This window comes from Bos mutus, chromosome 6 (genome assembly GCF_027580195.1).
Source record: "Bos mutus isolate GX-2022 chromosome 6, NWIPB_WYAK_1.1, whole genome shotgun sequence".
Taxonomy (NCBI): domain Eukaryota; kingdom Metazoa; phylum Chordata; class Mammalia; order Artiodactyla; family Bovidae; genus Bos; species Bos mutus.
Window position 1 is genome coordinate 58014467 of NC_091622.1, and position 26624 is coordinate 58041090.

Here is a 26624-nt window from a genome sequence, read left to right on the forward strand (position 1 = left end):
ATTATGGATTCTCTGTCTTCTCTTCCAAACTTTAACCTATGCCTGATCTTACTCTTCGGCTTCTCAGAATTCACCTTCAATTTCCACTCTCTGTCTTGAAGCCGGGCTCCAAGTGGCTCAGTTAATAAAGAATCCATTTGCAATGTAGGAGACACAAGCAGATACAAGTTTCCCAGGTCAGAAAGATCCCCTGGAGGAGGGTTGGCAAGCCACTGCAGTATTCTTGCCTGGAGAATCCCATGGACAGAGGAGCCTGGCAAGCTACAGGCCATAGGGTCACACAGAGTTAAACATGACTATGCAACTGAGCATGCGTGCACATCCTGAAGCCAGTTGAGTCCCTGCTAAGTTTCTCTAGTTAACCCAATGTCCATTCCATGAAAGTTCATTGAGCATCTTTTCTGAACCACGGACTGAACAAACTGCTGCTGAGACGAGGGCAGAGGGAAGTCTGTCCTTACTTTGTGGAGCTCACAGAAGAGGGAGAATGGGTTTTAAAAACATATGTAATCAATTTGGTGATACAAATATGTCCAAAGTGTTGTAGAGAATAGAGGAGCATCATGCTTGGGAAAGAAATGAGGACGGTTTCAAAGAAGAGTCAATATTTGGATTTTGCCTGAAGGATGTATAAGATTTCCTGAACAAGCTAGGGCAGGCAAGTATCACAGGCAGGCATGATGCAAGTCCTAGAGTCTGGGCACATAAAAAGAGACGCGTGTTCTGGGAAAGGGCCAACAGTTCAAAAGGGCTCAGTGATTGGAAGCAAGGACAAGTGGTGACGGTGTCAGATCTTATAGGCATTTCCTTCCTTTATCATGCAGGTGAGCCACAGACATTTTCCTAATCGGGGAAAGAACATGTTTGTTCTTGATGCTCACTTTTGAAATATAATTTTGCAAACTTCAAGAGAGCTTGTTCTCTTTCAATGATTTGTGAGGCTAGAAGAGAAGATCAGAGAAAATGAGTAGGACATGTAGGCTTTAAAAGTTATCTTTAGGATTTCCCTGGTGGTCCTGAGGTAAAGAATCTACCTGCCAACGCAGGGGACACGAGTTTGATCGCTGGCCTGGGCAGAGTCCACATGTTGTGGGGTAACCAAGGTCATGTGCCACAACTACGGAAGCCCATGTGTCTCGAGCCTGTGCTTCTCAACAAGAGAAGCCTCCACAGTGAGGAGCCTGCACACCACAGTGAAGAGTAGCCCCCACTGGCCCCAACTGGAGAAAGCCTGTGAGAAGCAACAAAGACCTAGCACATGCACGCATGCCAAGGTGCTTCAGTCACGTCCAACTCTTTGTGACCCCATAGACTGGTGGGCTGCCGTCTATGGGGTCGCACAGAGTCGGACACGACTGAAGCAATATAGCAGCAGCAGCAGCAGACTGTAGCTCACCAGGCTCGTCTGTCCTGTGGGATTGTCCAGGCAAGAATACTGGAGTGGGTTTCCATGCCCTCCTCCAGAGGATCTTCCCGACCCAGGGATCAAACCCGTGTCTCCAGTGGCTCCTGCCCTGCAGGCAGATTCTTTGCGACTGAGATACTGGGGAAGCCCCAAAGTCTCAGCGCGGCCAACAATAAATGAATAAGTAAATAATAAAAATACTTTATATATAAAATAATATCTTTATTGTTTTCTCAGCTTGCAAAAGAAATATAGATTCATTCTAAGCAACTCCAACATTATAGAAATATACAACATGGAAACCAACTGCTGTAATCCAAACTCCCAGAGCCAAACACCCTGTTGCTACACCAATGTGCTGGTCTAGGTTCCTTTAGACTCTTATTTCAATGTATAAACCAAAATACAATTTCCTCCATACCAGTTAATAAATACACAGCAACCTCAGTTTTAATGGCTATATAATAGTCTGTTGTGTTAATGTACTGTGATTTAGTAGATCAATCCTTACTTTGTGGGCATTTGAGCTGTTTTCAATTTTTTAGAATTATAAACAATGCAAGGATGAACACCATTTTTACATAAATCTTTGCAAAATATGTTTCTATAGGATACATTCTTAGAACTCTTTCAAGGAACTGACATGAAGAAATGATAGTTTTTCATTTTAATAGATATTGCCAAATTGCCATCATAAAGGTTGTATTGATTTGCATCCTAACAGTATATGTAGGTCCCAATTTCCCTAGGAGTGAGTGGGGCTCTACAGGCAGTCTGTTCTGATCAGAGAGATTGCAGAACCTCCAAACCCTTCATTCAGTTCTGTGAATGTCTGTAGTTCACATGTCCCTCTGGTGTCTAATAAATTAACATGAAGAGCAGCTCGAAGGTTTGCCCAAAAAAGGCCACATTTACGCCTATCCTTGGGCCATTCCAAGTATGCTTTCTTTTCTATGAGAGCTTTCAGCTCAGGATATCTGGTAGGGATGCAGTAGAGTGGAATGGGTTCCAGTAAGATAAGAATTATGTAATCAAGACTTTCATGGAAGAGATTGTGGTGGGCAAAGTAGGGTTCATAATGGCACCATTCAGTCTGGACAAAGCTGGGAGACAAAACAAAGATGGACTTGTAACTTTTCTCAATGCAATTTATGGTATCTTCAGTCATGCTCTTGCCAGGGTCAGAGTTTCCCTCATGAAGGCAAATCAGAACAGAACCATCTTCTTTCTCTAGACTGGGAATCAATTCATACTTCACCCAGGCAGAATCGTGTTCACTGTATGAAATAAACACATGGAATTGGACACTTCTTTTGAGTTGTTCCTGAGTTGTCTTCCTAACCCTGAGCCATGTCTGAGTCCATTGATGTAGCATCCTGAGATACCAGGGCAAATCAAAGTGGAGGCAGCAGAAGGCCACAGCCATCCCCAGAACGAGCATGACAACCACAATGGTGACAATCAGCAAACCTGTGTTGCAAGATATTTCTGGAAGATGAACATCCTTTAACTGAGTCCCCTTTAGATTCAAAGGGAATTCACAGATGTATGAATCTGACCATCCAACCATCATGCCTTCTGAGTATTTTCCAAGCTGAATGAAATCTCTTAATTCACAAGTACATCGGAATGGATTTCTTCCTGCATTTAGAATTTTAACTTCCTGGCAGCTCTGGAAAAAATCCAGAGATGAGCTGAGAATTAAGTTCATTTCAACGTTCAGAACTAAGAGTCTTCTGAAATGACTGCACCCAGGAAGATCAGTTAGAAAATTAAATGCAAGATTTAACTCTCGCAAAGATGTCAGGTGAGTAATCGCTTTAGGGACAGTTTGAATTTTGTTACTATTCAGGTCCAGTATTTGAATGTTTCTAGGCAAGCACCCAAAAACAGAATCAGCAAATTTGTTGAATGACAAGTTCATGGTGACCAAGGTTTCTGGCCACAAGCAATTTTCATCATTTTCATGTTGTAACAGATTTTCACTCAGATCTAAGTGCCTCAGGGATGTGTTGCTGGCAAAGTGACTCACTAAGGAAAGTGTCTCCAATTTATTGTCCTTCAAGATGAGAGTTTTCAAGTGAGGCAATTGGATAGATTTTTTAAACACATCATCTGTTAAGATATTATTAGCGAAATTTAAATATTGGAATCTTGTAGGGTACACAGGGAACAGCATGTGAGGCATTTGTGCATCTGATATTGTCAGGTTTTCTATATCCATTTTGGTAAAAAGCAAGTAGACGCTCTCCTGGGGGATATTAAAAATTCTAAAATGTACATGTTCCAGTTTTATAGTTCTCATTACAGAATTTGAGTAGTCAAATGAATTGTGGTCAAGATAAACCTTACCTCCAAAGGTCACATGTTGAATCTGAAAGTACTCTACTGATGTATGCCAAACCAATTGGAAGATGAGGAAAAGATCGTCCCAGGATAAGTCAACTTTATTAAGTAACAGAATGGATGTCTTGGCATTTTCTAAAATAGGATTTTGTTGAGATTCATAACTCGTAAACTGGCTCTTTTGCAAATCTATATTGGTGACTTCTAATATTTTTGAAGTTTTGATTCCATCATGCAAAAGAACCCAGAAATTTGTGTTCACTGGTAACACAATGTGAAGTCTTGTTGTGTTTAAGATGGGCAGGCTACCTTCTTCATAATGAGATAGAGTTCTCAATCCTAATAAGACGGTATTTAGCTGCAAATGAGCAATTTTCTGAAAATCTGATTTTTGTATTTTTGCCCCACTCAAACCTAGGGTTTCCAGGTGTGACATGTTGCCAGTTTCTACGCTGATAGGCAGAGTGTCAAAGTCATTGAAGGACAGATCTAAATGTCTGAGACCTGCCAGTGAGAACCAGGTTACACTCTTCAGTCTGTTGTTAGACACATCTAAGTAGCTTAACTCCTTGTTGAATTCAAAGGTCTTGATATCCAGCTCTTGGATTCTGTTGTGGCATAGAATCAAAACTTTCAGTTTAGAGAGAGAACGGAAATCTGAATGCTGGAGTTGAAAAAGGAGATTATAAGACAAATCCAATGTGGTTGTAATTGGGGTCAAGCCTTCAGGAACCTTTGTTAAAGACATGCTGGAGAAGTTGGTAGTCAATTCCCTTTCTTCTGGCAGCTCTGAAGCCCCACTATGCACAGACGTAACAATACTACAAAATATGTAAATGCTTCTGATATGTCTCATGGTAATTCCAAGGATTTTATCACTGGTTCACCTCAGATGAATTTTATCACACATTACCTCACATGGATGAGGAAGATGAATTCAAATCCTGGGAAGACAACATACCATTAGGTGGTTATGTGATTTGTTAAACCCTGTAGGACTTTTCTTTAATGCCAACATCTGATTATATTCACCAAGAATTTGGAATAGGGTCCCAACCCATTTACTGAATCTTTGACTTCATCTCAGAGCTTGGCTCACAGATTTCAAGCCAGTTGCTGTGTTACACCCCCATCACTGAGAAAAGTCAAGATTCTCCAAAGGGAGATAGATACATCATAATTGGCAGACGTGCCTCTCACCCAGTTCAAACAAGGAACGGCATTACCAGGTCATGTTCAACAATCCCCACCACCACCACCACTACATCCCCTTTCGATAGCCTGAAAGCTTTAGGAAGATTAAAAGAAATTTTTAAAAATTAAGACATTTTTTAAAGAGCAGTTTAAGATTTACTGCAAGATTAAAGGGAAGGTACAGAGATTTTTCCATATCCCTCCTGCCCCAACACATGCACAGCCTGCGCCATTATCAAACCCCCCCCCCCCAATCAGAGTGATGCATTTGTTACAACTGATGGACCTACACTGACTCATCATAGTCACCCAAAGTCCATAGTTTATGCTATGCTTAATTCTTGGTGTTGTACATTCTAAGGTTTTGGACAAAGGTATGATGACATATATCCATCCTGTCTGGTAGCATCTCCAAACCATACTGACTCTCCTGCAAATGAGGCAGTGGCCATTTGATGTCTTTTTGGACAGCAGCTACCATTCACTGATATTCCATAGACTGACCCTTAAAACCACCGCCTTGTAAGGTAAGTGCTATCACTATTCAGCCTTTATAGGTATAGAATGCGGTACTTAAAGAGGTCCTGAAACTGCACCACAGCCACAAACTTAATTCATGGTGAGGGCAGAACCTGGGCTCTTAACCACTCTGCTATCTTGTCTTCCTAGGATGAGTCAAGATAAATCTGCTTTCAAAATATGCTGTAATACATGAATCATGATAAAATTGTATCTTTCTCTAGGTCATATTGATTCTTCAATGTTTCCTAAAATACAGTTCAAGAAATCCAGTAAATAAATCTGCAAGTGCCACCCAACTTAGGTTTTAGATCAGTTACTTACAAGGACTGACTTGGATTAAGCCATTTAGTTAAGCGCTGTCTTGTTGAGCTACTGTATTTAGGAGTCACTTGTTGTAATTCCCTACCTATGTCCCATCTAATGTATTGATACTATTGCACTTAGAATGAAATCCAGACTCCGAATGCTGAACCATAGCATCCTCCATGTGCTGCTATTGCTTCCTTCTGGGATCTCATTTCACATCACTCTTCTCTTGGCCCTCTGCACTCCAATGACACTGCGCCTCTCTTTGTTCCTTGGCTACATCATCTTGCCCTGACCTCAGCTTGGGATGCTCTTCTGTCATCCTTCCTTGGCCAGATCTTTCTTATCATTTAGGTCTTGGCTTAAAGTATATCTCCTCTAAGAAACCTGATTTGACCACTTAATCTAAAGAGGCCATTTAGACTAACTTGCTGTTCGTTCCCTTCATCCTATTTTATTTCTCTACAAAATAGAGCACTGACCACTATCTGAAACTTTTGTTCATTTATTTATTTGTTGACTACCACTCCCACCTCTCACACCCATGAGAGAAGGGGTCTGACAATCTCGCTCCCCTCTGCATTCCAAGCAGATAGTGCCTAGTACATGGCATGTGCTCAGTAAATATACATTATATATATAAGTAGATTAATGATCTCAATATTGTATTTCTTAGCACAGTGTTGTATATAATATGCTCTCAAAAATATATATCAAATGAATTAATTGGAGTTATGAATTCCTGTTATAATGTAGTACATGATGATTAGAGAATGTGTTTAGTGATAGAAATTAATATGTCTGGGTTTAAGTCCAATCTTAACGTCTCACTGGCCATGATAACTTAGATTATTCATTTAACTGCTGAAAGGTTCTCTTTTTTCATTTGTAAAATGGGTTTTGTGCAAAGGCGTTGAAGAGATACTATACATAAACCCCTTGGGCTTCCCTGGTGGCTCAGACGGTATCACGCCTAGCAGGTCACAGATGGTAGTGGTTATCAGGGCCAAGACTAGGGTGATTTCAGCACAGATTTTGAGAGGCACAAAGAAACTTGTTAATCAAGATAAATAATATTTTAATAAAAATTTTAAAGTAAAGTTAATGTAAAACCCACAATGAACAAAATATCAAAAAGTTTTTTCATAAAGACAGGATTAGTACTACTTTTTCCCTTGACTTTTCTTCTTCTCAGGCTCCAGTATGGCTTGTAGGACACTGGCAGTTTATAGACATTAAGATGATGAGGTGTTTTTAACATTATTACCTCAAAGAGTACTTCAGTTCATAACAACTCATCTTAAGTTGCTCCTATGTCTAGGAGCTAGAACCCTTGAAAAGTGCAGCAAAATCTAACCCACTTGCTTTATCTGGAATCCTGTAAGTTGAGATGTTATAGCTTTCATGTTTTACTCGTCTCTTCTCTTTTTTACCCAATAACACAATCTCATCTGAAACTTATTCTAAAGAAGTAAGCGGAACTGACTCTGAACTCTTAATATAATAGAAAGGTCCTCTCTCTCAGGCAATGCATATAAATTATGCCATTTCATTTAAACATTTTAAAAAGTAGGATATAAACTTTTGATGAAAGATGCAATCAATAAATACGTTTTTATTATGGTCATGCTACTCTTACTGGGTGCTGAAAGCAGATGAAAAACAGAATGATCTTTTTTTAATAGCTTATGATTTAAAAGTCCAAGTCAAGAGACACCATAAAATAAAATGAAAATCGGTGGCTTGCCAAATATTTAATCTAATCCCTCTTTTCCAAATGATGCCAAAAAATGGAGACAGGGGTTTAAAACCCATCAAATATTGGAAGATCTTTACAAAATAAGAGTAAGAATGACTGACATTTTATGCATGTTTCCTGTTTCTCTGGTTCCCTGGTGGCTCAGAGATTAAAGCATCTGCCTGGAATGCAGGAGACCCAGGTTTGATCCCTGGGTCAGAAAGATCCCCTGGAGAAGGAAATGGCAACCCACTCCTCTACTCTTGCTTGGAGAATCCCATGGAGGGAGGAGCCTGGTAGGCTATAGTCCCTGGGGTCGCAAAGAGTCAGACATGACTGAGCGACTTCACTTAGCAAACTTATCACTTGGAACTGAGATAAATGCTTTCCATACATTATTTTGTTCTATCTTCTCAACAACCCAACAAAATGATGGATATTTTTATCCCCATTTTGCAAATGGAGGAGCTAGAACCAGAGGTTAAGTCACTTGCCCAAGGTGAGCCAGTGAATAATTGCTAGAGCATGAATTTGAACCCAGACCTATCTCGTCCCTTCAGAATGCAAACCGAAGGCATTTCAGACTCTGAAATGGAATAGCACAGAGTGTGATTACCGAGACTAATTCCGTTGGCAGGGTTAGAGCTGCTGTGGTCTCTTCCTCACTTCCTACATACGTGCCTCTCTCGAAGCTACCTATGCTCTGCTAGGGGTCATGAATTTCAAGAAACCAGAAAAAGGAAACCCAAACTCTCAAGCAACTGCAGGACAATTCCTCAGATCAGCAGTGGTCAATACTAAGCCCAAGGTCACTCACTAGTCATTAAGGTCACTTCAGATTAGTATAGGCAAAATAATAAATACTAAAAATCTGAACAAGGCTACTTTCTTCCCATCTATGGAATAAGCATGAAAAATCTGAAAATCTGAATAAATCCTTTCCTCCCATTTTCTTTAGAAAAGACCCCACACAGCCCTTCTCTCTTTTTCATGAGTTTTACAGCAGTCAAAGCTAGAATTCTTACCCTCAGGCTTGCAGCGGCTCCACAGAGCTACAGGTATAGAAGATTCATGCACAGGACCAGAACTGGCTACAGAAGTGGCTGAATCAAGCTCTTTCTGTGACGCGTACCCTCCTTTGCCCTCTACTGCATGCTGGTGGCATTACATGTTGCATGAGTTCATACTATCTTAGGTTATTTTTTTAAAGAATTGCAGTGAAATACTGGTAGCTCAGATGGTAAAGAATCTGACTGCTACCCACTCCAATATTCTTGCCTGGAGAATTCCATGGACAAAGGAGCCTGGTGGGCTACTGTCCATGGGGTCAACTTGGACATGACTGATCGACTAACACACACATAAAGTAAAATTGCCAGTTTAGCCATTTTAAGTGTACAGTTTAGTGGCATTAAGTATGATACATTCACATAGCTGTTCAATCATTAGTACCATCCATCTCCAGTATATATATTCTATAGAGCCCTCTCATAAAATAAAAATAAAATAAACACTTCCATTTTTTGTGTCCAAAGACATATTCTTCCCTTTCCCAGAGCCCAGCATTTTTAAACATTTTACACTCCCAGTGAATGGGGAATTTTTCTTTACTTATGTTTAAATTTAATTTTCAGAAACAAGTCAAGCCAAGTTAGAAAACGGTGAATCTGGTCCAGACAGAATAAGAAACTTCCCCAGGGCCATTCTCCAGTAAGAGATGGAGTCAAGATTTAAAACTGAGTCTATCTGACTCCAAAGCCCCAGATTTTCACTACCTCAGGTGGCCAAGGGTTTGTATACTGTTCCTTCTGCCCTCACCTGGAATTTCTAGAATCTTTAAATCTTTATTTGCAATTAGCAGTAAGAATAGTAAGTTCAGAACTGTATGTGCTGATATCTTTGGCTGGTGATTATTTTTTATTCCCTTCAAAAATATTTCCCTTTTTTTTCCTTCCTTTTTTCTCCCTCTCCTCTTACTTTGGGCTTCAGAGATATCTGACCCGATATTCTTCTACCTCTGTCTGTCTGTCTGTCTGTCTTTCTCTCTCACACACACAGTCACTCATACACATTTCTTCCCTCATGCCTTCCCCTGATCTCAAACTTCTTCATGTCGTATTTCTGCCTTCGTATATAACTTGCAACCAACAGAGAGCTTTGGATTACCTCAAGTAGTGGAGGTTTATTTTAAAGACACTACAGAAAAAGAGAGAAAGAGCCCCCAGGAAGTGAGAAGGCTCAGCACCTCACAGCCAGGCTTCACAAAGACCTGGAACACTGACTCCCCAGGACTCCCTGAGGCAGCCCTGACGCCCACCTTGTCTTGCTGTACCCGTCTAAGTGGGCAAGGGCTGTTCTCTACTCTAGTTATGACTCAGCTTCTCTTTTGACTCCTTCTGCTTCACTTTGGACTCCTAGCTTCTCTTTACTGCTGCCTTTGCTTCTATTTCTTCCTCCTTTCTGCCTTTCTCAGTGTCTTAAGGGCAGAGCTGGCCTCACTGTGTGGATACTTACCCAAGATAAGAAATCTGACTTGGCTCTTTGTCTCATCATCCAAAATGGAACATCTCCATTGGTCAGAGGACCCCCGGACCACCTAAGAGTCTACAGGCCTATTTTCTGTCTTGCCTTTGGTAGGGCCTAAGTCCCTAGTGCAGACCAGTAGGAAAATCACATGACCCAAGTCAGCCCACCTGAAGGAGCTGCTTTCCTCCTAAAGCTCTTGCAGTATAGCACATAGGCTGGTGTGGAAAATATGTTGTTTTGGCAGAGCTCCTCTAGTTTAATTATAAATATCAGTAAGAGAAAATAGTCACAAGTTTTTCCTGAATTTCTGAAAAAAAAAAAATCCTCACGTGGTTAGGGAATTCAGATTGTTCATCATTCATTTACTACACTCGATGAGTATAAGGAGGGGAGAAATTTTTAAAATTTTGCAAAAGCTGGGGTGTTCTTTACCACTGAGCCACCAGGGGAAGTGAAAGTGAAAGTCACTCAGTCGTGTCTGACAGTGAAAGTCACTCAGTTGAGTCTGACTCTTTGCGACCCTGTGGACTACACAGTCCATGGAATTCTCCAGGCCAGAATACTGGAGTGGATAGCCTTTCCCTTCTCCAGGGGCTCTTCCCAACCCAGGGGGCGAACCCAGGTCTCCTGTATTGCAGGCAGACTCTTTACCAGCTGAGCCACAAGAGAAGCCCAAGAATACTGGAGTGGGTAGCCTATCCCTTCTCCAGTGGATCTTCTCAACCCAGGAATCGAACCAGGGTCTCCTGCATTGCAGGTGTATTCTTTACCAACTGAGCTATCAGGGAAGCTGGAGCCACCAGGGAAGCCCCAAACAAATAAGTAGTGGAAGCCTAATAATTTTGCAGAGATCTGGTTCCTTATTACTAAGGACTAGAGAAGCACTGTCCAATAGAATACAGAAAGAAGGCAAGTCATATAAGTAACTTTATCTAGTAAACAAGTTTAAAAAGACAAAAAGAAATAGGTGAAATTAATTTTGATTATATATTTTGTTTACTCCACGACATCAAAATGTTCACATGTAATATAAAAAACTACTAATGTGATATTTTACATTCTTTGTTTCATAGAATAATGTGTATTTTACACTTACAGCACATTTCAATTCAGATTCACCACATTTTAATAACTCAGTAGTGACACATGGTTAGTGGTTGCCATACTGAACAAATAGGGTTAAAGTTTTAAGTTAATAAACGGCCATGCTACAATTAAACAACAAACTGGAACTCTAATTCACCACAAAATATTTCCCGATAATGCCAAATACTGCTGTTTCTCTTTTCCTCACCTCCCTGCTTCCAGCTTTGGCTTCCTTTCTCAGCTAACCCTGTTCACTCTACAAATGATCCTGTTGTAGAAACATCTATCAGAACCTGTGTCCTCAGAAATTTATCCTTAAGGCTTTAGGGGCAAGAAAGGGAAAAAAATCTATACCTCTATCTATCTATGATAGAAATATGTGTCTCTCTATATAGACTATATATAGACAGCCCAGGACAATCTAGATGAACATGATGAGCAGCTCATCTCCAGTTCCACATGTGATGACATAAAATAATGAAGAGAACAATAACTGCAATAATAATGACATCATCATAAGAGCTGACATTTATTGACCTTTTGCTTTGGGCCAAGCACTGTTCTCTGACATTACACATATTAACTCATTTAATGCTCCTAACAACAGGATGAGACTATTTTACATCCAGGGCAACAAAGCAGAGAGGCATTACATAACCACTCAGGGTGGCTAGAAGGAGGTGGAAGAGGCAGAACCCAGGCTGCGGTAGCCTATCCCGGGAGTGTCCTCCTGCCCGTTGTGCACTTCCAGCCCTGGACTGAATAGCCAGACCCTGGCTTTCCACACATTATACCTCTGGTTTCTTAACAATCTTATGAGGGAGGTATGGTTTTTATGCCATTTTCCAGATGACGAAAAGGCAGCTGGAAGAAGTTGAAGAATTCATCCAAGGACACAGTTAACAGAGAAATTGAGCTAGGCTTTAATTCCAGGATGCATATGCACAGAACCCAGCTTCATAACACTTATTCTCTACTGCTTCCACCTCTAACAGAGACCTAGTTTTGTTCTCCTAAACCCCATTTCTTTTTTGTTGTTGTTGGTTGTAAAATTTTTAAGTACAGAAAAATGTAAAACCAGAAGCAAGCATCAACCACAGGCAAGTGCTGATAATGTTTTTGTACATTTTCATCAAGACTTTTTTTCTCTGCATATTTTAAACATATTGAAACCATCCTGTACATACTACTTGGCATCCTATGTTTTTCATTTATGTTTTAATATAAGCATTCCCTTATGTTAATGAATAAATGTCCTCTACATTTTTTTTAAGTTGGGATAAAAAAAAACACATAACACAAAAGTTATCGTCTTAACTGTACACAGTACTTTTAATAATTGCAAAATATGTCACTAAATGAACCCAGCACATCCTTCCACAGTTGGAAATTTGAAGTGTTTCAAATTTTTCACTGTTAACACTAACTCTGCAATTAACATGAAAGTGAAAGTCGCTCAGTCGTGTCCGACTCTTTGCGACCCCATGGACTACACAGTCCATGGAATTCTCCAGGCCAGAATACTGGAGTGGGTAGCCTTTCTCTTCTCCAGGGGATCTTCCCAACCCAGGGATCAAACCCAGGTTTCCTGTATTGCAGGCAGATTCTTTACCAGCTGAGCCCCAAGGGAAGCCCAAGAATACTAGAGTGGGTAGCCTATCCCTTCTCCAGCAGATCTTCCCAATCCAGGAATCGAACTGGGGTCTCCAGCATTGCAGGCAGATTCTTTACCAACTGAGCTATGAGGGAAGCCTTGTGAAGAAATATTTGTTCACATTTCAACTATTTCCTCAGGATAGATTTCCAGAAGTGGAATTACAGGTCAAAGGCCGTGATGTTATACACACACAGACACATATATATATAATCCAAATTACTTGGCCCTCCTATTATCATGGGCTGTAATCTGTCAGGCTTCTCTGTCCATGGGATTCTCCAGGCAAAAATACTGGAGTGGGTCGCCATGCCCTCCTTCAGAGGATCTTCCTGGCCCAGGGATCAAACCTGCATTTTTATGTCTCCTGCATTAGCAGATAGGTTCTTTACCACTAGTGCCATCTAGGAAGCCCCACATTATCACTATAAAAACATGTCCATTTCCCTGCAGTCTTATTAATATTAAAAAACTGATAAAGATGGAACTATTTTAATCTCAATTTGGTCAAGAACCCTGCAGTGAAGCGTGAGATTAGATAACTACAACCCTTCACTGACTTCTAGTTAATAGAAGAGATTGGAGAATCTGAAAGAGTTAAGGATTGGAAGAGGGTTTTGGAGAGCGCTTTTAGTATATTATGAATTCCCTCTTACCTCAATCCTAGGAAAAGGGGCTTCAACAGAACCACTTGGAAAGGTGGCCATGTGAACTCTGCCCTTAGGGGGACATATTGTAACTAGTCTTTAATTCATAACTGGAAATCTAAAGGTTTTGGCTAGCCACTCGAAGGGTTGTTGTTGTTGTTCAGTCGCCCAGTCGTGTCTAACTCTTTGCGACCCCATGGACTGCAGCATGTCAGGCCTCCCTGTCCTTCACCATCTCCCGGAGTTTGCCCAAGTTCATGTTCATTACATCGGTGATGCCATCCAGCCATGTCACCCTCTAACATGCTCTTCTCCTTCTGCCTTCAATCTTTCCCAGAATAGGGGACTTTTCCAATTACTCATCTGTATGCATCAGATGACCAAAATACTGGAGCTCCAGCTTCAGCATCAGTCCTTCCAGTGAATATTCAGGGTTGATCTCCTTTAAGATTGACTGGTTTGATCTCCTTGCTGTCTAACGGACTTTCAGGAGTCTTCTCCAGCACCATAATTCGAAGGCATCAATTCTTTGGCGTTCTGCTTTCTCACAACCGTACATGACCACTGGGAAGACCATAGCCTTGACAATACAGATTTTTCAAATAATGAATTTAGGCTTGGAAAGGTCAAGTAAATTATCCAGCGCCATTCACATATAAGTAATAGAGTCAGCATTACAATCCAGACATTGAGAAGCAGAGCTTACATTCACCCAATCTGCAATGTTTCTTCTCCTTTACATGTGACATCTTTCTTATTTGCCTTACTATTCATACATATTTGTTCACATTTTGAACTGATTCTTCATCTCCCAACTTGGAATTCTTCAGCAGAAGTTTCTACAAATACAGTTTCAAGCTCCTAGTAAACTCCTTAAGACCACTGACAAGATCAGTTATTTACATAAAGGATTGATCTAACTTCTCCAAGTCTTGAGTTTGTTAAATAAACTTTAACTGACTTTATGACTCCCTTTAAGGATTTTTTTTAGACTCACAAGAAGTAACCAGTTGAATTGTGTTCTCCAAAACTCTTCTGCTGACGTCCTAAACCCCAGTACCTCATAATGTCACTTTATTTGGAAACGTAGTCAGGTAGTATATTAAACTGGGTTGTCAGGATGGGCCATAATCCGATGTGATTGGTGTCCCTATAAAAAAGGGAAATTTGGACACAAAGAGGCATAGAGGGAAGACCATGTGAAGAAACACAGAGAGAGACAGTCATCTGTAAGCCTAGGGGAAGAGGCCTGGAGCAGATCCTTCCCTCCCACCGCTCGAGGGAACCAACCCTGCTGGAAACTTGATATTGGATTTCTACCTTCCAGGACTGAGAGATGATACATTTCTGTTGTTTAGGCCACCCAGGCTTGGAGCCCTACCAAACTGATGCATGACTAGTACTAAGGAACTGAAACTTGGTTGTGAAATCTTAAAGTTCAATACAGGAAGGGCAATCATCCTAGAGAAAACAGGAAAATCCAGCTCTAATGACTGTTGCAACATCCCTTACAGAACGAGTGCGTTCATACATTTTTAGCATATATTTCATGGTTTTAATTTGCTTTCTACTATTAATTCTCATAGAAGTATAAATGATAACTTTCATATAGCCCTATATTCTAGTCAAGACTAGACTAGTCAATCCCTAGACTTCTAGTCAAGTCTCCATAGCTTGACTTTCAAACCCCTGACAATATGATCTGTTTTTAATAATTAAATTTATTTATTTTTATTTGAAGGATAATTGCTTTTCAGTATTGTTGGTTTCTGCCAAACATCAGCATCAGTATGAATCAGCCATAGGTATACCAATGACAACATGATCTTAATCTAACTGCATACTTATATTTCACTGTTGCTTTTCATAAACTTCATGGTCCAGTCAAATTAAGACAACAGTCCCAGAACAGGCCTGGGTATTCCTGTCTCTTCTCTATGCATCATTCTATTTAGAATGGCCTTTCCATTCTTCATCTATACATTGAAAAATCCAAAGTTTAAGTCTTCTTTCAAGGCCCAGAGGGAAAACCATCACTTGTAAGATTTTTTTCACTTAATCTAAATGGTCTCTGAACTTCCACTTATATTTTTGTCTCATTGACTTTTATTTTAATTATCTGGATACATGTAATGTCCTATGATTGATTGTAAGTTTTTTAGGGCAAGAAACAACTAGTATATGTAAGTGTTACTTGGGTTTTTCCTCCCAAAAGTGAAGACTTAAACAAGAGTTTTGTGTATAGGTCATTCATTTTGAAGAAGTAATCTCGGGGCTCCAGAATTAGAGGCCTGAGAAGAATGAAACAGGAAGAATAGAAAACCATCCAAGAGTGAATTATTGACCTGGTTACTCCTGCTGCTGCTGCTGCTAAGTCGCTTTAGTCGTGTCCGACTCTGTGCGACCCCATAGACGGCAGCCCACCAGACTCCACCGTCCCTGGGATTCTCCAGGCAAGAACACTGGAGTGGATTGCCATTTCCTTCTCTGATGCAGGAAAGTGAAAAGTGAAAGTGAAGTCGCTCTGTCGTGTCCCATTCTTAGAGACCCCACGGACTGCAGCCTGCCAGGCCCCTCCATCCATGGGATTTTCCAGGAAAGAGTACTGAAGTGGGTCGCCACTTCTCCATGGTTACTCCTAGGAGTGAGTAAATTTCAATTCCACTGGGGATTCTGAGGAATGGTCTAGACTATGCCTCATTTAATGGCTCCCATCCCTTTAGAGATCAAGGATCTCTTCAAAGGATACACATCCAGTACATATAGTTTTGTACATATACCAGAGGGGCTAAGCAGGTTTCTATAACCATCATGTAACAGCGCTACTAGTGACATTATAAGGCATAAACTGAGAAGTAGGGTGCAGCTATGACAAGGTGCAGCTGTGACAAGTCAGTCCACACCTGTCTAGAACTGGCTGTCATACAGTGCGACCGATGAAGATAGAAAATAGCTGATAAAATAAAGCTGAGCAAAACATCTGATAAAGTCCATTCCTTGCCCTGCTCCAATCTGTTCTTACCCTATTTAAGTGGTTTTCCAAAAGACAGGGATGCTGTGTGTAGAAGCGGGACACGTTGGCTCCATTTCTTCTTATGATCGAAAGGGCAAATGAGCTTCTGCATTCCAGTTCAGATAACTAGGATCTCAGCAAGATCTCCGGCCACAGGAAGCCAGACTCAAGTTCCATTTGGCTTGAAATGTAACATCCACGGTTTGGGACCCTGAGACAAGTAGGCAACTACAAGTAGTTTATTTCAGAGGTGATCTCGGAAACACCCTTGGAGGAATGAGACTATGAAACAAAAAGAGAAAGAAAGCCAATAAAGTCATTTCTACCATAGAAAATCAGAACTTTTCCATTCTACTGGGAGATTCGGGGAGAAGGTAAAGTAGACCCCAGGTTTGTCCCCCCAAAATGGGAGAGAAAGCTGGGTTATTTATCTGTCAATTCACTTTCCAACATTGGCTGAGGGAAGCTTCCAAGGACAACCTCCAGCATATCTGAATTGCCTTTCATGTGGACCAAGTGGCTTCTCATGGCCAAGAAGAAATTCCTTCGGGTGAAGAATCTCTAGCATTAACAATAAACAGCCTTCAACATGCAGAGAAAAATGCTGAATGGAAATGAGGAGGACACAATCGCTTTAGAAATCTGCTATAGAAACCCAAGCACAAGCTGTAAACAAGATTGCCAGGAGAAATATCAATAAACTCAGATATGCAGATGACACCACCCTTACAGAAGAAAGTGAAGAGGAACTAAACAGCCTCTTGATGAAGGTGAAAGAAGAGAGTGAAAAAGCTAGTTTAAAACTCAACATTCAGAAAATGAAGATCATGGAATCTGGTCCCATCACTTCATAGATGTGGGAAACAATGGAAACAGTGACAGACTTTATTTTCTTGTGCTCCAAAATCACTGCAGATTGTGACGGCAGCCATGAAATTAAAAAACAATTGCTCCTTGAAAGAAAATCTATGACAAACTCAGAGAGCACATTAAAAAGCAGAGACATACTTTGCTGACAAATGTCTGTCTAGTCAAAGCTATGGTTTTTCCAGTAGTCATGTATGGATGTGAGAGCTGGACCATAAAGAAAGCTGAGCACTGAAGAATTGATGGTTTTGAACTGTGGTGTTGGAGAAGACTCTTGATAGTCTCTTGGACTGCAAGGAGATCCAACCAGTCGATCCTAAAGGAGATCAGTCCTGAATATTCATTGGAAGGACGGATGCTGAAGCTAAAACTCCAACACTTTAGCCACCTGACATTGGAAAAATACTTTGGCCAAGAACTGACATTGGAAAAAACCCTGATGCTGGGGAAGATTGAAGGCAGGAGGAGAAGGGGATGACAGGGGATGAGATGGTTGGATGGCATTACTGACCTGATAGACATGAATTTGAGCAAGCTCTGGGAGTTGGTGATGGACAGGGAAGCCTGGCATGCTGTAGTCCATGGGGTCGCAAAGAGTTGGACATGACTGAGTGACTGAACTGAACCGATAGAAACCCAGCTACAGTTGCAAAAGGCATACAGTTTTCTAACACTGACCCTGATTGGCACACAGGAACATATATCACCTGAAGTTGTTTGAACAGGTGCTTCTCTTGATTACACAATAAACTCACTAAATTCAGTCCTAGCAGAGAAATAGATGAATCCCTTTTGTGTTAGAAATTAACTGTTTCAATTGAAATTATATCATGAGGAACTGGGGCCTGAAAAGACATACACACTTTTAAAATTAATTATATATAATTATATAATTATTTTATTTTTGGCTGTGCTGGGTCTTGGTTGCTGTGTGGACTTTTCTCTAGTTGTGGTGAGCAGGGGCTATTCTCTAGTTGCAGTACGAGGGCTTCTCACTGCAATGGCTTCTCTTTTTACAAAGCATGGGCTCTAGGGCTCACCGGCTTCAGTAGTTGTGGCACTTGGGCGCTGTAGTTGCACTCCCGGGCTCTAGAGTGCAGGCTCAGTAGCTGTGGTGCACGGGTTTAGTTGCCCTGCAGCATATGGGATCCTCCCAGACCAGGGATCAAACCTGTCTCTCCTGCACTGGCAGGCAGATTCTTTACTGCTGAACCATGAGGGAAACCCCATATTTTTATCTACATCCTAAATTCAAAACCATGTTTATATCCATGTCGATGCAAAATAAGGTCACTGTTAGAGCTTCCAAAATCAGCAACATTTTCCCAAACGCAGCAGGGGATAAATTTTAAATCTCCGTGTTAATGTATTTCTGCTGCTTTTCCCATCAGTTTAATATTAATGGATGCTCTTAGGTTAGCCCAAAAAAGTCCGTGTTTACTCTTCTCCTTGGGCCATTCCAAATAAGTTCTCTGTGCCATGAGAGCTCTTAGCTTGTGGTAGCTGCTAGGAATGGAATACTGTGGAATGGGATCCAGCAAGATCAGGATTAAGTTATCAGATCCTTCATGGAAGAGATTGTGGTGGGCAAAGTAGAGTTCATAATGGCACCATTCGCTCTGGACAAAGTTGGGAGACAAGACAAAGATGGATTTGTAACTTTTCTCAATGCAGTTGATGATATTTTCCACAATGCTCTTGCCGGCAACAAAGTTTCTCTCATGGAGACAAATTCTTATATCTTCTTTTTCTAGGTTAGGTATTAATTCATTCTTCACCCAGGCAGAATCGTGCCCACTATATGAAATAAAAGCATGGAACTGGAGAGTTCTTTGGAGTTCTTCCAAGGGTACATTCCTGACCCTGCGCCGGGTCTGGGTCCACTGACACACCATCCTGAGGTACCAGGGCAGATCCAGGTAGATACAAAGGACAGTCACAGCAACAGCCAGCACCAGCCCAGGGACCACAATGGTGATGATCAGCAGAGCTGTGTTGCAGGATAGCTCAGACACCTGGAAGTCTTTTAGAGGGGTTCCCTTGTAGCGTTCCGGATAGTCACACTTATAAGACTCAGGCCAGCCCTCTACCATGTCACTTGATACTTGGCCTATACTTTGGATGAAGTCTCTTAGCTCACAGGAACATTGGAATGGATTGTTCCCCGCTTTGAGGGACCTAATCTTCTGGCAGCTCTGGAAGAAATCAGCTGATGGATTGGAAATTGAATTATAGTCAATGATCAGTATGGAAAGGCTGCTAAAGATACCACATCCAGGAAAGTGGGCTAAAGAATTGGAAGCAAGGTTGAGTTCTTGCAAAGTTTCTAGACCAGTGACATCTTTAGGGATGCTCCTTATTCTGTTATTGTGAAGATCAAGAACCTTGATCCGAGGAGGTAAACATCTGAAAACAGAGTCAGTAAGTATATTTGAAGACATATTTAAACTTAATAAATTTCTGGCCCAAGGGCAATTTCCTTCACTTTCATCATACATCAGGGAATTCTGGCTAACATCCAGTTGTTGTAGAGACTTCATTTCCTGGGTCATATGAACTATGTTTACAAGTTCTTTTAACTGATTCTTTTGTAGGATAAGTGTCTTCAAATTAGCCAAATTTGTACAGTTTATGAAAACCGTGTCTGTTAAGAGATTATTGGAAAAATTCAAGTACAGAAATGGGCTAATTTGGGATGGGCAGACCATGTGGACCATGTGTGCAGCAGACACTGTGAGATGCTGGATGTTCATATTTGACAATATTTTATAGACATAACCTTGTGGAAGACTGAACACATCATGGACAACTTTGTGTATAGACAAGGCCTTCAGTGAAGTGTCAGAATAATCAAAATCTCTAGAGTCGAGGTAACCTTGTAGTTTCACATTTGAAATGGAGAAGTACTCAATGTTTGTACGCCAAACCAACTGGAGGATCGTAAAGAAGGAATTCCAAGTTATTTCAATGTTGTTTAAAGTAAGATTTGATAACCTTGAGTTCTTTTGAAGTTTTGACAGAACATTTTCGAAATAAGGACACCCATTATCATCAAGCACACATTTGATATTAGACAGTTCCAGACTCACTGTGGTGCTGACTGACACGTCCAAAATAAAATGGAATTCCTTTCCTGCGGGGAAAACAATGTGCAGACTCTGTGTCTTAAGGTCTTGAAGGCTCTCGGCATCTTCTCTTTCCCCATAAGTATCTCCTAAGACCAATAAAACCTTGCTGATGTGCAAATGAGTGATTGACTGCACACTGGATTTCTGTAACTGTGTAGCACTCAACCCCAGAAATTCTAGTTGAGACATGTTGCCAAACTCTTGGCATATGGGCAGGGCATCAAATGGATTAAATGAGAGGTCTAAGTGCTTGAGGTTCAGAGTAGGGTGGCAAGAAATCTTCTCCAAATTGTTGTGGGACAAATCCAAGTATTCCAGTTCCTGGTTGAATTTAAAAACACTCAAGTCAAGATACTGGATTCTATTATGAGAAATTATCAAAATCTTCAGCTTTGATAGTGAGAGGATGTCAGGCATCTGAAGCTCAGAAATATAGTTGTATGATATATCTAAGATGGTTGTTTCCAGGGATAAGTTTTGGGGAACATAGGTGAGACCTCTTTTTGACCTGTCAATTAAAAATTCACTTTCATCAGATAATTGAGTTCTGATCTCAAGTATTAATATAAAGACGATGGCAAAATGGAAGATGCTAGAATTTTTTTTAGTCATTTTGTAACAGTAGACATTCCTAAGGGTAGTTGCTATTCTTCAGAGCATCTGGATATAGTACAGATCCTAGGGGTAAAAAAGTCAGCATTAAATGACTATATTAAATTAAGCATGACTGACATTAAACATTTTTTTACTAGAGACTCATTAAATGAAAGCTACATTCTTGGGAGTCACACAACCTGAAACCAGGAAAATATACATATTCATAAACAGTTATACTGCTGCTGCTGCTACTGCTGCTGCTAAGTTGCTTCAGTCATGTCTGACCCCGTGCGACCCCATGGACAGCAGCCCAACAGGCTGCTCTGTCCACAGGATTCTCCAGGCAAGAATACTGGAGTGGGTTGCCATTTCCTTCTCCAACAGTTATACTACCTCTAATCAAATAACTTTTAATATGGATATGTAATGGATTGAATGGTGACCCTCCTCCCAAAAAAGATATGTCCACCTCCTAACCATGTCCTAATGTCCTAATTGAATATTACCTAATTTAGAAAAAGGGTATTTGTAGAGATAATTACATTAAGAGTCCTGAGAAGATCATCTTGGATTATCTAGGACTCGGCGGTCCCCAAATTTTGGGCACCAAGGATTGGTTTTGTGGAAGATAATTTTTCCTCAGACGGAGGTGGGGGTGGTTTTGGTTTTAATCTCTGCTCACCTCCTGCTGTGCCTCCCACTTCGTAATAGGTCATGGACCAGCACCAGTCCATGGCCCTGGGGTTGGGGACACCTAGTCTAGGTAGTCCCTAAATCCAATGACAATTATCCCTGTAAGAGAAAGAGGGAGTGTTATTTACAACAGCCAAATGTGGAAACAAAACTAGGTGTTCATCAATAGATGAATGATCAAGATGTTTTGTGTGTGTGTGTGTATATATATATATATATATATACACACACATATATATACAGTGGAATAGTAGTCATTAAAAAAATGAATTCTTGCCATTTGCAACATGAGTAGGTCTAGAAAGTATCATGCTAAGCGAAATAAGTCAAAGACAAAAACCACATCATCTCACTTATATGTGGAATCTAAAAAACAAGACAAACAAAATGAAAACAGATTCATAGATACAGAAAATAAGTGTGTGCCAGCAGAAAGAGGGATGGAAGGTGGGAGAGTGAGGGGATTAAGAAGTACAAACCACCAGAATATAATTAATAAGTTATGGGGTTGTAATATACAGCATAAGGAATATGGTCAGTAATACTGCAATAACTTTGATAAAAGATCTTTCAGAAAATGATAAAAGATAAGAAAATCCATTCATTCATTCATTTATTCAATCAGTATTTATGGATAACCTTCTGGCCATGTTTTAGGAACTAGAGATAAAGCAATGATCAAGACAAGGTTCTAATTTTCAAGAGCTTATTATCTAGAGGAAAGACAGAACATAAACATATAATAATTTCATGTAGTGATACCCACTATACAGAAAAATAAAGCAGGATAAATGAATCAAGAATAGTGGTAGGTATATAACAGTGGTTGGTGGTGGCTTTTTCAGATTGATTAGTCAGAGAGGCCCTTTCTGAGAATATGATGTTGGAGTAGAAATCAGAATGAAGTGAATGAATCATCTATGGGAAGATCTGGGGGGGAAGCATTTCCTTCTGGCAAAGGAAAAGGCAAGTGCAAAGGTCCTGAGGTAGGATTGAGGTTGGCTTGTCTCAGGCACAGTAAGGAGGCCAATGTTAGCATGGAGTGAGGTGGGTGAGGGGAGTTCTGGCCAAGAACACAGGGGGCAGATCATTGTAAGGAGTTTGGGATTCTATCCTGAGAGTGATGAGGGGGTCAGTGATCACTGAAAGGTTTTAGATGGGAGCAGTTTCCTTCTCTCTCTTATTCAGAAAACTTTTCTTCATTCATTTGTTAAGGGAAGCACTTACTGAAACCACTTGCCTTAGCCAGGCACCATAGTAACCACCTACAGGAGCTATCTTAAACAGGAAGTCCTTGGTAAGGAATGTAGAACTAACAAGCTACCACCAACCGGAAGATTTCAGGAAAGGTCAAGAGGAAAGAGAAGACACCAGTCCATGTATCCTACTAACCTCCCAGAATCCTTCTCACTGGAATCCATGTTGGCCAAGTGATGCTCACACCACTAGGAAGGACCCTGAGTCAGAATGATTGGCAAGAGACAACCGGAAACTAATTCCATCACTAATCCTGTAAAACTAATCCCATTAAACCTGAGATTTTGAGTCATGTGGCAGAGCAGTCCTCCTGGGTTCCCTTACCTTGACGCTCTCCACCCAGGTGCTCCTTCCCAATAAAGTCTCTTGCTTTGTCAGCACAGGTGTCTCCTTGGACAATTCATTTCTGAGTGTTAGACAAGAGCTCACTCTTGGGCCCTAGACAGGGGTCCTCCTTTCTGCAACACATTCATTCATCAAATATGTATGTATTCCCTATGATACAGTAGGTATTGTCCTGGGTTATGTCATTATACAAGCCCACCATTATTCAGACACTATTTTATTATCAGCATTCCCATAGCATATGAGACCAGGGGGTCATGTTGATATGAACCCTAGACAGTGAACCCTCTCACCACCAGAGACCCCCTCAGTGGGGGGGGGGGCTACATGGCTATGCAGATATTTTAAGGAACTTATTCAAAACCTCCTAGAACCACATTATATAAGCAGGCCATTAGTATCAGCAAAAAGTTAAATTCCTCTTCACATGTCCCCTCAGATCTCTCAAGGAGAGCTGAGGGACCCAAATAATTCATGTCCCAGAAACAATCGTGGGTTGTAAAAGTTCCCCAAGTAAGACATGCAAATTGATCTAGTTGGGGGAATTTCTTGGACTTACCCTTTCACAGAGATGCCCAGTGATGCCTTGGTGATCCTGACCTCTTCAAACATCAAAGAGGGCCATGTATGCCCCCTTCATCACTGCTCATGAGGGGAGGGGACAGAGACATTATAATGTATGCGAAAAGTACAGGTGGTATTTCTATGTCATTGACTGTATTTGGCTGAAAGACCCAGAAATGTCCCAAGTCTCTCTCTTCAGCTCCCTGAAAGAGCTACCCACACCAAGGAGACATTTTTCAATGAGAATAAAAATAATACTCAGTTACTGCCTGGGCCAGTGCCTAATATCTCAAAACAGAACTATCCTGTAGAAGTTAAGTTAAAGCAAGAGCAGCTTGGGCTTAAGGCTCAAATGGGATTCTTTACTTATTCCTAAACCTGAATCCAAATCCAGGGATCTTTTAACCATCCAGCCAAACACCAGAGTTCAAGGAAGCAGTGGTCAGCACCCTCGGGTGTGATGCACAGAGTGGCCAGAGAGACAAGCGGCAGAGACGGACTCTGTGCTCAGACACGAGTGCTTAGCACACAGCGAACCCACCACAAGCAAGGAGAGAGTGGTGAGGACAGCTTGTTTCCTAAACAACAGCAACAACCACAAAAAACTACATTATAAAACTGAGATAGGCTGGGACCAGGGACCTTTGCTGCCGTGCTATAGTGCTTGCATCTCGGCAAACATCTTCTCAAGCAACAAAAGACAAAGAAACTACAAGGGACTAAAAATAACTGCATGCATGTGCAGTTGAGACAAATCCTGGACAAAAGACACTAAAAGACCAAAAAAGCCCATCTGCTACCTCCAAAGAGCTTAGAGCAAAGACAGGGGGTCTGGAGCAAAAGCAGACTGTGTATGCCCTTGCACACAACACCAAAGGGGTCGGTAAACCACCTCAGCCACCCCTCCAGCCCCACCCCTGGACATACCTCTAACCTCACCCCCATAGAAGGAACCAGCTCACCTCCCTCTCAAGCCAGTGAACAAAGGAGCCTGTTACTTGTTCTCACTCCCTCTGCTGCAGCAGGGGCCCCAATGAAGCCTTGCCTGAATTTCTTGTCTGCCCTCTAGTCAGTTTCCAATGATTAGGGAAGGCTGAGAACCCTGGTCGGTATCAAACTCCCTGTCTTCAAGCATTGAATGAAAGCATGGCTTCAGTTTTCTGCCTAGCTGAATTGGTTGACTCAAATATCTTCTATTTGCTCAACTTCCATTTTGCCCTTTCACTTGCAGTCACTATTTGAAGCCCTCAGTTTATTAAATCATTTATATTTCTATAATTAAGAAGTCAAAGTGTTGCATATATGTGTTTAGTCACTTCAGTCATGTCTGACTCCTTGCGATCCCATGGACTGTAGCCCACCAGTTTCCTCTGTCCATGGAAATCCTCCAGGCAAGAATACTGGAGTGGGTTGCCATGCCCTTCTCCAGGGGATCTTTCCAACCCAGGGATCAAACCCAGGTCTCCTGTGTTGCAGACGGATTCTTTATCACCCGAGACACCAGGTTTAGGCACTTAAAGGAGATATAAATTATATATATCAAACTTGCTGTATCAGTGAAAATCAATACTTTTGTCAAGGTCCTAATGAACAGCACAGAATCTCATCTATAGTAGCAGCTCAAAATTACTTTACTGCCAGACAAAATTATTATTTGCAAAGTTAACTAGTAATAAATTGCTGTAATTTGATAGTATAAAAATATCTCCAGATATGTTTATGTCTATTTTCATGATTGTTATAGGTTTAGCCTCACATTTTATGATTCAGTATATCAATAAATGGGAATTGCATTTGCCGGAAGACTCTGGAGGCAGGGAGTCAAGACTTTGACTTGTCTTAATAGCTAATACTCATACAATCAATCTGGCCCATTAAGTTCAGTCCCACAAATATTTATTTAGAGTTTTCTTTGCACGAGGGCAACTAGCTATAAATTTTAACCACAGGCTGAAAGGATCAAAACCAGTTCAAGAGCTTTTCTGCTTTGTTGTCTATGTGGTTTTGTGAACTTTTGCTTTCTGTTGTAAAGAAAAACTCACAACTCTTTGGATCCAATTGGGTGTAGCCTGGGAAACATTTTCAAAACCTGTAATTCCACTTCAATAGCTGCACCCTAGGACAGTTTCCGTAGTCTGAGAAAACAGGAAAAAAATATAAATTGGGGGAATTGCCCAGAGAAAAAACTCAAATGCACCTGCCCATAAAAACAGGAGTCACTGGGCTACACTGCCTCCAGGAGTGGTTTACCTACCAATCATTGTCCTCAGCATTTTCATTACAAAGAGATAAATGGAGGGAATAGGATAAAAAGAGCAGTGCCATCTGAATCAACCGCTAGCAGCTCTATCAGAAACCCGTGAGATGTTTGTGACCCAAATATTCATCTACTAAGTCAAATCTCTTGAAAGCAAATCATGCCTGAGATGAGGTTCGTTTAAAAAAAAAAATCCACACAAACACAAAAACCCTTTCTCTGACTCAGAACAAGCAACTGATAAATAAATGCTAGCTCAAGTCACAGTAAGTACATATCAGAAATAACGCACTTAGAAAAACACCCAGGACTTAATCATAAACATGTCTGAGATTTGGGGTCTAATAACTAGTTACACCATTTATTTTATTTTACATAATTTAAAAAGATGTTGCTTACCAAGTTGGCTTGTTCCTCTGTCCTGTTGGCAGTTTGTAGAAAAATCCAATACTTCCTCAAACATTTTATTTCGCTGGTTT

At 40.9% G+C, this 26624-nt stretch overlaps 2 protein-coding genes across 2 annotated transcripts; both read right to left on the reverse strand.

The window, feature by feature from the left end:
- Positions 1-1640: 1640 nt before the first annotated feature.
- On the reverse strand, positions 1641-16583 carry TLR10 (toll like receptor 10). Its single transcript, XM_070372262.1, has 2 exons — positions 16447-16583; positions 1641-4695 (listed from the first exon to the last, which is right to left on the reverse strand). The coding sequence occupies exon 2, from the start codon at positions 4605-4607 to the stop codon at positions 2169-2171; it is 2439 nt and encodes an 812-aa protein (XP_070228363.1). The 5' UTR covers positions 4608-4695; positions 16447-16583; the 3' UTR covers positions 1641-2168.
- A 1584-nt stretch (positions 16584-18167) lies between these two features.
- TLR1 (toll like receptor 1) lies at positions 18168-21827 on the reverse strand. The gene is made up of 2 exons (XM_070372264.1): positions 21712-21827; positions 18168-21110 (listed from the first exon to the last, which is right to left on the reverse strand). Exon 2 carries the CDS (start codon positions 21042-21044, stop codon positions 18666-18668), a length of 2379 nt encoding a protein of 792 aa, XP_070228365.1. The 5' UTR covers positions 21045-21110; positions 21712-21827; the 3' UTR covers positions 18168-18665.
- Positions 21828-26624: the final 4797 nt, after the last annotated feature.

Bases quoted from the DNA above. Each gene is read 5' to 3' on its own strand.
- TLR10 (XM_070372262.1), bottom strand. From the start codon at position 4,607: ATGAGACATATCAGAAGCATTTACATATTTTGTAGTATTGTTACGTCT.
- TLR1 (XM_070372264.1), bottom strand. From the start codon at position 21,044: ATGACTAAAAAAAATTCTAGCATCTTCCATTTTGCCATCGTCTTTATA.